This window comes from Pipistrellus hanaki (assembly GCF_964339955.1).
Source record: "Pipistrellus hanaki genome assembly, chromosome: 10".
Classification (NCBI taxonomy): Eukaryota; Metazoa; Chordata; class Mammalia; order Chiroptera; family Vespertilionidae; genus Pipistrellus; species Pipistrellus hanaki.
In genome coordinates, this window is record NC_140512.1 from 48884996 (window position 1) to 48897829 (window position 12834).

Genomic DNA, 12834 nt, shown 5'->3' on the forward strand with positions numbered 1-12834 from the left:
AAGAAACACAAGGAAACTTGGCAGTGAAGAATACATTCACTCTCTTGATTGTGATGATGGCTTCATGGGTGTATACATGTGCCAGATGCATCTGATTATATACTTTAAATATGTGCAGCTTTTTGTATGTCAATTATGCTTCTATAAAGGTGGGGGAGAAAAGTTGTTGAGCAGCATCCTAGATTTTTCAGTATATATACTTACTAAATTTGGTAGCCAAAACTTTGTTCATTTTTTAAATCTGCATGAAGCAAAGAGTGAGAATATACTCTCCCCCTGTACATTGACAGGAATAGAAACAAAACAAACAAAAAACACCTAAAAAATTCTTGACACTTGAGTTATAAGTTATCTGTTTTTCAGATTACATATAAATTACTGTTCTTTAGTTATGAAGATATTTTATTTATTTTTATTGAAGTAACATTGGTTAATAACATTATATAAATTTCAAGTGAATAACCTTATAATTTGGTACCTGTATACTCTATTGTGTGTTCACCACCAAAAGTCTAGTTTCCTTTTGTTATGATATATTTGACCCCCTTTCTCCATCTTCCTCTTCCCCAACCACCTTCCCTTCTGGTAATCAACCATTTTATTGTCTGTATGTATGAGTTTGTTTTTGTTTTGTTAGTTCATTACTTTTTTTTTGGTTTTATATTCTACAGATAAGTGATTTGGGGCCTCTTCTGTCTGACTTATTTCACTTAGCAGACTACCCTTATGATTCAATCATATTGTGACAAATGGCAATATTTCATTGTTTTTATGGCTGAGCAATATCCCTTCATGTTTATCTACTATGTCTTCTTTAGCTATTTCTTCACTAATAGACAGGTTGTTTCCAGCCTTGGCTATTGTAAATAATGATGCAGTTAATATATATATATATATATATATATATATATATATATATATACACACACACACACAGATATAAACACTTTTAACTCAAGTCTCTCTCTCTCTCTCTCTCTCTCTCTCTCTCTCTCTCTCTATATATATATATATATATATATATATATATATATATATATATTCTTATATTCTTTAGATGAGTACCAAAAATAGGAATTGCTGAGTCATATGGTATTTCTATTCTTAATTTTTTGAGGAAACTCCGTAGTGCATCATAATGGCTGCACCAATTTATAATTCCTCCAACATTGTACAGGGTTACATGTGAAGGGTTTTCTTCACATCCTCCTCAACACTTGTTATTTCTTGTCTTTTTGAAAACAGCCATTGAATAGGTGTGAGATGATATCTCATTGTGGTTTTGATGTGCATTTCTCTAATTATTGTGTTGAACATTTTTGTTATTGGCTCCTTTTTCATAAATTAGCTGCCCATACATCCATACATAGGTGGATTTATTTCTCAGACCTCAGTTCTGATCCCTTGGTCAGTTTTTTCATTTTAAAAAAAATCTGAATTTTCTCTCCTCTTTCACATGAATCATTTCTAGATTTCTATCTTCAGCCTCACTAATCCTCTCTTCCATGTGGTTTGTCCTTTTCCTAATGCATTCTTCACTTCATTTACTGAGTTCTTGGGCTCCAGGCTTTCTGTGGTTTTTGTTGTTGTTGTTGTTTGTTTGTTTGTTTTTGTTTGTTTTTGTTTAAATTTCTTTGGTAAATTACTCCTTTGGTTTAATTTTATTTAATTTTAAAGATCTGCCTTTCTGAGTTTTCTTGTATATCATTGAGTTTCTTCATGACTGCTATTTTGAATTCTGTATTATTTAGATAACTCTATCTTTCATGACTGAGTTTGGTTTCTGGAGAATTGTGATTTTCTTTCTGTGTTACCATGTTACCTTAATTGTTCATGGTACTCGATGGGTTGTTCCTCTGCTGGGACATTTAAAGTAGTGAATATCTTTCTTATTTAGGTAATGTTTTGATTTTAACAATTCAGCAGGTTGATAATTAGAGGTCCTTGTTTTGTCTACCGATTGTGCTCTAGTACAAGCTTCTGTTTTCACTTACCAATTCTACTTGCCCCTGGGGTGGGGGGTCATCACTATGGTCAAGGGAGTTGCCACCTCTGGTGATTGTTCCACTGTGCTTTGTTCCTCTGGGTCTGGGGGCCCCACTACTGTGGTGTGAGGATGTGGTGGGAGATGGAGAGTTTGCTTTGTGAACCCAGTGCTTGGTTACCTGGTTCCCTCCCTGGCTGTAGTCACTGCGCTATATATTGCTGGGAGACCAGAGACATGTCTTTGCTTTTGCTACCAGCTCCACTGCAGTAAGCGGGGAGGAGGCAGGTTCTCAGGTGCCAATGCTGTTTCTGTCCCTCTTACTCTCCACTGGGCCATAGTGTGATGCTCCACCCGGACCCCTCCACCACTACCCCATTAGCTGGGGCCACAGGCTAGCCATGGTGGCTGTGGAACCACGTATTCAGACACATCCCTGCTTTCTCCCTCATCTTGCCTCTTTAAGTGTTCCAGTACACCCTCCTTCAGATGTACCAATGTGTGTATCTCTCAAGCTTGCTAGTTTGTTGAACAAAGTAACTTTTGTTGCATTAAAGATGTCTAATTAGTTGTAGATTTAAGGAAAGACATACATGGGTCTATATATTCCGCCATGATGCTCTGTGATGTCTCAATAAACAGATGGCCAATAGATATATGGAAGGATGCTCAGTGTTACTAATCATTTGGGAACTGCTAATTAAGTCACAATTTGATATCACCTTGCACCAGTCAGATTTGCTATCATTAAGAAATCAACAAACAGCAAGTGTTGGCAAAGATGTGGAATAAAGGGAACCCTCATGCATTGTTGGTGGGATTGCAAATTGGTGCAGCCTCTATGGAAAACAGTGTGGAAGTTCCTCAAGATAATAGAATAGAACTACCTTATGAGCCAGTAATTCCATTTCTGGGTATGTGTCTGATGAAACCCAAAATATTAATTCAAAAAGATAAATATATTCCTATGTTCATTACTATGATTCCATAGCCAAGATATAGGATCAAGCTAAGTGTCCATCAGTAGATGACTGGATAAGGAAGATGAGGTACATATATATAGTGAAAAAAATTTTTAAAAAGCCAATAAAAAATAATTAAATGAAAGCCATAAAAAAGAATTAAAGTATACCATCTGTGACAGCATGAATGGATCCAAAGGGTATTATCCTAAGTGAAATAAGTCAGCAGACAAAGCCAAATACCATATGATTTCATTTATATGTGGAATCTAAAGAACAAAATAAATGAGCAAATAAAATGGAAATAGACTTAGAGATATAGAGAACAAATTGATGGTTGCCAGATGGGAGGGGTTGTTGTGGGGACTGGGTGAAAAAATTGAAGGAATTAAGTACAAATAGGCAGTTACAAAATAGTCACAGGAATCTAAAATACAACAGAGGGACTATAGTCAATAATATTGTACTAACTATATAGGGTGCCAGATGGGTACCCAGGTGGGTATTATTGGGATCATCACTTCAAAAATTATATATTGTAGATGTCTAATTACTATATTATACTCTTTAAAAAAAATATATATATATATATATATATATATATATATATATATATATATATATATATATATATATTATTGATTCCAGAGAGGAAGGGAGAGGGAGAGATAGAAACATCAATGATGAGAGAGAATCGTTGATCAGCTGCTTCCTGCACACCCCCCACTGGGGATCAAGCCCACAACCCAGGCGTGTGCCCCTGGCTGCAATCGAACCTGGGACCCTTCAGTCTGCAGGCCATTGCTCTCTCTGCTGAGTCAAACCAGCTAGGGTACTATGCTTTACTCTTGAAACTAATATAATATTTAATGCCAACTGTTATTGAAAAAAAAAAGTCTCTCTATATTTCGTTCCATTCTTTCTTAATGAGGAACATAATCTTTGATGGAGAGTTCTTTGAAGATAAACACATATCCTCATCAAATGAATTTTTCAAATCATATTTTAGGTTTTGTGTATGGGAGACGTTTAATCCTACTTGTTGATTTTTATTGATCTCAAATTAAGATGATCATTCTGAAATCTTTCACAAATGTTGAAAAGTACTTGTGCTTGTTTCTAGAATTTCAGTGTTCTCACCAAATGCTCGACAAATCATTACACCTGTGAAATCTGACTCGCAGCTATTGATTTGTTGTAAAATGAGTGAGGTAAAACATCTCTTGTATTTCTAATGGCTTTTTAGTACGGGGATGACATACAAGGTCTTAGAAGCATTAATTTTATTTTCTTCCTTATTTTAACAGAAAGTTAGTATTGCGAAAATAAGTGATATGAAAAATGAACAGAGTGGCTGCACAGACGGTGTTAGACAAAGGATTCATAGTAACAAATATCAAGTAGTTGGGGAAGAAACACACCTAGAACCTCTTTGATTGACTATATAATTAATAGGGCTTGAACAGAAATTGAAGCCAAAAAAACCCCAAACTTTAAAATGAGATATTATAAAAGACAGTTCAGAAATAAACTCATGCCTTTATGAGTCAATTAGTATTGATATTTCACAAAGGAGATAAGAACATACAATAGTCTATACAATAGCTGAGACCAGTTTGGCTCAATGGATAGAGCGTCGTCTTGGGGACTGAAGGGACCCGGGTTTGTTTCCGGTCAAGGGCATGTACCTTGGTTGCAGGCATATCCCAGTAGAGGGTGTGCAAGAGGCAGCTGATCGATGACTCTCTCTCATCGATGTTTCTAGCTCTCTATCTCTCTCCCTTCCTCTCTGTACAAAATCAATAAAATATATTTTTTTAAAAAAGAGTTAATAAAAAAAATAGTCTATACAATAAATGGTGTTGGGGAAACTGGACAGATACGTGCAAAAAAAAAAAAAAATGAAGCTAGACCACTAACTTACACTAAACACAAGAATAAACTCCAAATAGATTAAAGACTTAAATGTTATACTTGAAACCATAAAAATCCTAGAAGAAAACGTAAGGAGGAAAATCTAAGACATTTCTCATGGTAATATTTTTTTCTGATATATCTCCTTGGGCAAAGGAAACAAAAGGAAAATAAACATATGGGACTACATCAAACTACAAAGTTTTTGCACAGCAAAGGAAACCATCAACAGAATGAAAAGATAACACTCTGCCTGGGAGAACATATTCACCAGTGATACATCTGATACATCTGATAAGGGGTTATGTCTAAAATTTAATAAACAAAACAAGCAAAACTCAACACCAAAAAGCAATCCAATTAAAAAATTGGCAGAGGACCTGAATAGACACTTCTCCAAAGAGGATGTACAGATAGCCAAGAGCTATATGAAAAGATAGATGCTTAACACCACTGACCAACAAAGAAATGCAAATTAAAACCACAATGAGATATCACCTCACACCTGACAGAATGGCTATTCTCAATAGGATCAAATTTCGTCCTCCAGGACATAACATATATTCTAGGGCAATATCTTTTGTAAGGTGTTGGGCCCCCAATAAGTACAATATGTGAGTCTGAAAACCCTGTAGGGGTGATTCATCTCCCTTTTTCTACCCAGTTGGAAAATGTGTGCTTCCCATCCCTAAATTTTAGGCTCTGAGGATCTAAAGGTCCTAATTCCCAGGTGACACCAGCCACTTTATTGTAAAGGAAAGAATTGCCATATGGGAGGGGTAAGATACCTTATCATCAGAAGGGGATAGGTGAACCAATGATATACTTATTACCAATTGTGATTGTTAATGGACAAGGCAGCAGCCATGACTTGAGAGGGTAGTTGACTAGGGATTCAGACAACTCAGGGATGAGGATTTGGGACATAATACTAGGTAAATCACCCAGACTATCAGAGATATTGGGAACTTAGAATGCGTAATCTGGGAGGAAGACAATAAGTAGAAGTTACAATTGAAGACAGCTTTAGTGGCAAGGACTGTATTCAGCCTTCTAATCTACCTCTTTTAAATTTCCCCAGGAAACAGACCAAACAGAATTCTGGAAAAGCTGCTTCCAGGGATGAATTTAGCATAAAAAAGCAATAGGTGCAATTGACAGCAGGGATAGAACACAGAACATGCCATAATGAACCGCATGTCCTCAGTCCTCAGAAGTGTTCACTGCTCATTACTCACATCTGGTTCCCACTGTGGATGACACAGGGTATAAAGGTCTGATGCCCTTACCTGAACTCAGCACAACTCTATGGCACCATTCCCATTCCCGAACTCCCTGTGGCATTGCTGAGCAACTGTCCCCACTGCACACACCCTCACAGGTCTGGTCTCTGAGGGCGAATCTCCTTCTCAGAGGCTGTTCCCGGATTTCCCAATTTAACACTTGGGTAGAGAAGGATCTCTTAAGCCACAGAAAGTACTAATGGTAAATTAAAGAGTGCTAAATGTGAGCACATTAAAATTGGGAATGGAAATTATATGACTGCTTTGGAAATTATCTCTATTGACATTATCTACTAGGAATGTAGATACTGATACTCATTGGCATAACATTTCCACTCCTAACAATATACCTTAGAAGAACTCGCACTCAGGTCCAGTAAGATCTGTGTGAGATCCTTTGCAGTGATACTGCCTGTAAAGTCCCAGATTGGAAGCAATACAAATGCTCACAAACAGTAAAATTGATTCTGGTAAGTTATAATTAAATATTATACAGCAATAAATATGGTCACAGACATGATTAATAACATGGGTGAATCTTATAGCATATTTAGAAAAAGAGGCAAGACAAGCAATAATGCATTCAGTATGCTTCCATTCATAGAAAGACCCCAAATTATCTAAATTAAAATGCATTGTTAGAAATGCATATTAAAATCGTGCCACCCTTAGAAAAGAGTAAGAGAATGATTGCCATAAAAGTCATAAGAGCAATTACCTCTTGAAAAAGAGAGTGTTTTGGATTAGGAAGGGCACAAGAGAGCTTCCAGGGTTTGGGAAATTCTGATTTTGAATCTGGATGGCGATTACACAGATGTTAGTTTTAAAAGTATTTGTCCCTCTCTAAGTGCATATATAATTCAAAAATTTAAATGTTAAAGAAAAGGTGCTACCGTGTTTTCCCGAAAATAAGACATCCTCTGAAAATAAGACCTACTTACAGGCAGGGCATATGCATGGGTTGAAGGCTTAATCCCCAGCGCAGGGCATGCCGGAGACAGCTAATTGATGATTCTCTCATCATTGATATTTTTATCTCTCTTTTACCCTCTGTTCCTCTCTGAAATCAACATATATATATATATATATATATATATATATATATATATATATATATATTTAAAAGTGAATTAATCGCCGAAACCGGTTTGGCTCAATGGATAGAGCGTCGGCCTGGGGACTGAAAGGTCCTGGGTTCGATTCCGGTCAAGGGCATGTACCTTGGTTGCGGGCATATCCCCAGTAGGGGGTGTGCAAGAGGCAGCTGATTGATGACTCTCATCGATGTTTCTAACTCTCTATCTCTCTCCCTTCCTCTCTGTACAAAATCAATAAAATATATTTTTAAAAAATAAATAAATAAAAGTGAATTAATCTCTATCAAAGAAAAAAAAATAAAAAATAAAAAGAAATAAGACTCAAGACTCTTGCCTATCCTACTTACCCAGATGGAGCTATGGGGAGAGAGACAGATATAAGGGAGATTTGTTGGAGGCTGTTATGGATTATTTTACTCCTGCATAAAAGCATTCATCCATGCATGAAAGCATTTTGGGAAGCTTTCACAGAGAAAAGACACATAGATAATTTGTACACTTTAGTTTTTTTTTTTTCATTAGTGATCATCAGATGAGGTAATGCACAGAGTGCCTAGTGCCACTAAATGTTGGTTCATCTCAAATTCCCTAATCCACAGGCATGAAACAAACATCCTTAAAAGAAAGTTGGTGAGAGAAAAAAATATTTGTAAGTCAGGAGAAGCTGGGCTGGTAAGCCTCACACAGACCCATAAAACTGTCTTCCCATAGTTATAGTGAAATCTGAACCAGGCAGAAGCTGGAGGAGACAGTGTAGGTCTTCCTCCTTATTTTAGCCTCCCACCTCTGCTCCGACCCCATCTACCCCTGAAGACAAACCCAAATCTTTGCTGGGTTCCCTGCTGCCCTCTAACTTCTGTATCACCACTGAACAGGATCCCAGGACAAATATTGACTGGACAAATATTAACATGAATGAGTTCCAGTTAAAGAGTTACCTCAACCCAGTGTTCATTTTGTATCACTTGTGGAATGAAAGGTTTAGAAAAGGCTCTCTGGCATGTTTAATGGAGAAAGACTAAATTTTGTCATCACTTCTAGGTATAAGACTGATTTTGAAGTTAAATCTAACTTAGTTCTTTCATGTCAGGGTGACTGGCTTGGGGACAAATGGTTGTAAGCTCTACCTCATCAGCCCTGGGTAGATGGTAAAATAATTTTCATTTGTTTGGCTTGGAAGCCATGAGCCTGCTCTATCTGAGACACTCCGTTCTCCACACTCCCATCTTGCACATTAATCCCAGCTCCACCCTTTTCCTCTTCCCTAAATCTTTTGGATACATCTTGTGTATTTTTCTTCATATGAGAGTTTTGGGGACATATACCATTAACTCTATATTATTTTAAAACTGGTAATATTTCTGATCACAAATGTGGTTTGTGCACTAATGATTTTCATTTCTAGTACTATCCCTCTTATGTCATATTCTTTAATTGGTATATGTCATACTTTGTGAAGTAACTTCCAACTCTTTTTGGAAAATGGCACGTGACTGCTTTTGAATGTCTCTAACTCATAACATTTATATATCCTAGGATATATATTTCAGGGCATATATTCCTAGGTACTCTTATATATAGAAATATACATAGCCCTGATGGGTTTGGCCCAGTGGATAGAGCGTCGGCCTGCGGACTGAAGGGTCCCAGGTTCGATTCCGGTCAAGGGCATGTACCTTGGTTGCAGGCACATCCCCGGTGGGGGTGTGGAGGAGGCAGATGATCGATGTTTCTCTCTCATCGATTTTTCTAACTCTCTATCCCTCTCCCTTCCTCTCTATATATAAAAAAAAAATCAATAAAATATATTTTTAAAAATATAATTAAAAAAAGAAAGATACACAGAAAGTCATAGTTAGAAATATGCAGCTTCATTGATATTAGATATATTCACAACAGGCAATATTGTACAGGGATTAGACAGAGCATACAATCTGACCCCAAACTTCATTGGTTCAAATCCATATTCTGTTCCTTTGCATTATAAATTTGGGGCAATTTACTTAATCTCTCAGTTTTCTCATCTATAAAATTGGGTAAACTGGTATCTCATTCATAATGTTGTGAGAATTAAATTAGAAAATGCATCTAATGTGAAGCACTTCCTGGCACATGCTTAAGTGTTCAAAGCGTTTTAGCTATTATTATTGCATCCATTTGCATCTTCATGTTCTCTGATGCTCACATACATATGCATCCCCTTTCACAAACTCATTCTCTAATTTGACAAGCATTAGTTGAACACCTATTACCTACTAGATACTTTGCTGGGAATACAGACCTAAACAAGACAGTCTCTTTCCTAATGAATTTCAGTCTTGTGGGGAAGATCACAGAGAAACAATGATTACAATACAGTATGATTAGTGCTACAATGGAGTTGAGCGTAAAGTGCTATGCGAACACGCAGGAGGGGCAAGCTGTGGTGGCTGGAACATGGGGTTCTAACCTGTGTTACATTTACACAATGGAAAATTACTTGGCCATAAGAAAGAATGATATCACCCATAGGCCTAGGGGATATTATAACTAAATAGGTCAGCAGAGAAAGACATACCATGTAATTTCACTTATCTGTGGAATGTAAATCATAAAATAAATAAACAGACAAAACAGACTCACAGATACAGATTGGGGGTGGGGCTGCTGGGTGAGAAAAGTGAAGGGATTAAGAAGTATTAATCAGTAGTTATAAAATAGTCACTGGGTAATAGAGTACAGCCTTACTGATTTAGGCTCTGAGTAAGTACCAAGTCAATAATATTGTAATAATTATGTATGTGCCAGATAGGCACTTGAAATATCAGGGAATCACTGTAAAGTGTATGATTATCGAACCACTATGCTATATATACCTGAAAGTAATACAAAATAATATTGGATGTAAACTATAATTGAAAAAGAAAATTAAAACCAACAAAAATATTTAACCATTCCCTTTCTTGTGTTTTTAGAGCGATCCTTTTTGTATTTTTAGGGTACCATTTACTCTCATCGTCATTGTCCAATAATTAATTATTAAAAAGTGTACTTTTCTCCCTGGTCCTTGTGGTTGGGTGTTGTCCCATGCGCCAGAGGTCACAGGTTCAATTAACAATCAGGGTTGATGGGTTGCTGGCTTGACCCACAGTAGGGGACATACAAGAGACAACTGATTGATGTTTCTCTCTCATCATTGATGTTTCTATCTCTCCTTCTCCCTTCTTCTCTCTCTAAAATCAATAAAAACATATTTAAAAAATAAAAACAAAAAGTGTGTCTATCCTGTTAGATTTTTAATTCCCAGGCAGCAAGACTATTTTCTTCATATTTGAAGTTTCTGAAGCTTAGTGCATCATACATGGTAGGTTTTCACTGGATGTATTTTAGACTGAATCAAATGTGCTCAAATATGAACTTAAAAAAATCACAGGCCATAAACTCAGTAATTTCACGTGCCTGGGGTTAATAAAATAATAAGCACCCAGCTGAATTTTAGTAAAGAAAGCAGAAAGGTCCCATTCTCTGATCCAAGATCATTTTAAATCACAAATTGATTTAATTTAACATTTGGCTCAATACTTATTCAGCCAAACAATAGCCCTTGGAGGTTGCTTTCATTATTACAAAAAGTGAATCGATGAGATCTATTCAAAATGAATTGCAGGTTATACTTTAGAAAAGTTTCTTATTAAAAAAACAAAACACAGAAAGAGAGATAAACTTACCGATTTAGGCTCTGAGTAAGTACCAAGCCCAATGATAGGGATACTGTTTCCATCACTTAGAGGTATTCGGTGATTTGCTGCTGTGAGGTCCATCTTGAAGAGCCAAGGACTTCAGATTTCTCGGAGTGAGTGGTTCACAACACTTTTTAACAGGTGTCCTAGGGCCTATTTAACCAAAGAAAGGAGGGCCAGGGGGAGGAGCAGTGGGAGGGAAAAGAGATTGACAGATCTATTTCTCAACCTGTTTTTTTCCAGGTTGCTATGGAAATACTGAAATACCTTTGAACTTAACTGGAGACCTAAGAATACTGTAACTCAGGGGTCCTCAAACTTTTTAAAGTGGGGGCCAGATCATGGTCCCTCAGAGAGCTGGAGGGCCGGACTATATGAACTTCTAATTCCTACTGTAACACCTCGGCTGCGCTCACTGCCCAAAAAACCTGGCAGGCCGGATCAGACTCCTCTGCGGGCCGCATGTGGCCCGCGGGCCGTAGTTTGAAGACCCCTGCAGTGTAACTCATTGAGAGTTTATGTTTACTCCACTGCAAAGAAAAGATTGAACAACAACAACAAAAAGAGCGGGGGTTCTATCAGTTAGGATGCTTTTGTTACCAACTAACAGGTCTATCTCAAATTCTCTTAGAATATAAAGGAAATTTATTGGTTCATATTCCTGAAAAGGTCAACATTAGGACTAGCTTAAGGTGAGACTAGAATAGTTCCTTTCCCAGAACTTCCCCTGGAGATTCTGATGCAGCAGGACTGGGCAGGGGTCCGGATTGCTACCACCTAGGTGAACTTGGAAACATTGGGCCAGAGGAACAAAGGAAAAGCCAGGAAACAGTTTCACACCCTCTGCCTCCTGGCGTTCTCAGCTGACTCTCCCCTCATCATTGAAAGACAGCAGACTCTCCCCTCATCATTGAAAGACAGTAATCATCCTTGAAGTGACTCAGTTCTAGTTTAAAGCCCAATAAAACAGAGAGCTTACTTCTTCCATAGCTTATCTACTGATGAACATTTGGACTGTTCTCAAATCTTGGCTATTGTAAATGACACTGCAATTAATACAACCTGTCTTCTAACCATGGAGGGACTGAGCAAAAAGGAAAAAGAGAGAGAAAGAACTCACGGACACAGACAACAGTGTGGTGATTGCAGGGGAGGGAGTGGAAGAGGGTATCGGGGGTGGGGAAAGAAAAAAAAAAAGAATACAAACTGGAAACAGCACGAAAGTCCATCAATGGGTGGGTCGATAAACTGGCATATTCATACAAAGGAATATGTTTTATTACTCCTCAGCAACACAAAGGAACCAATTCCTTATGCAACAGCATCAATATATATCAAAATCATCATGCTTAAGAAAAAGAAAGACACAAAAGAGCACACAGATTATAATTAAATTTACATGAAACTCTAGAAAAGACACATCTCATTTACAGTGATAGGACACTGGTCAGTGATTGTCTGGATCTGGGGTGGAAGGTTGGAATTCACTGGGAAGGACAAGGAATCTTCTGAGGTGATGGAAATGTCTTCTGTATCTAATTGTGGTGGGATATATTTTGCCAAATATTATCTAACTGTATTCTTATATGTGTACATTTTATTGTATGTAAATTATACCCCTATAGAGTTTATGTAAAATGTATTATTTGTACTTTTAACTTCTCAGAGGTTTAACTTGAACTCCATTTATCACTCTCCTGAGTTTTATATTATTGCTATCATGTATTTTATACATATTTTAATAGCTCCCATGTTTTTTGTTCTTTTTATTTTCAGTCAGAGATTATTTAGATTTACCCAAATGGTTAATTTTGGGAAGCTCATTTCTGCCCTCCCTCCCTTCCTTCTTTCCACCCTTCTATCCTTCTTTCCCTT

At 37.1% G+C, this 12834-nt stretch overlaps 1 protein-coding gene across 2 annotated transcripts in view; it reads right to left on the reverse strand.

Annotated features, from left to right (window-relative positions):
• Positions 1–11107, reverse strand: part of AKR1D1 (aldo-keto reductase family 1 member D1) — a 76028-nt gene extending 64921 nt beyond the window's left edge. Inside the window, exon 1 of one of the 2 annotated variants that reach the window (XM_084896789.1) lies at positions 10948–11098. In XM_084896789.1, the coding sequence (XP_084752915.1) occupies positions 10948–11040 (93 nt within the window). In that variant the 5' untranslated portion in view covers positions 11041–11098. Of the gene's footprint in view, positions 1–10947 lie in introns of both variants that reach the window. The other variant, XM_084896788.1, reaches the window with a different exon arrangement.
• Positions 11108–12834: the final 1727 nt, after the last annotated feature.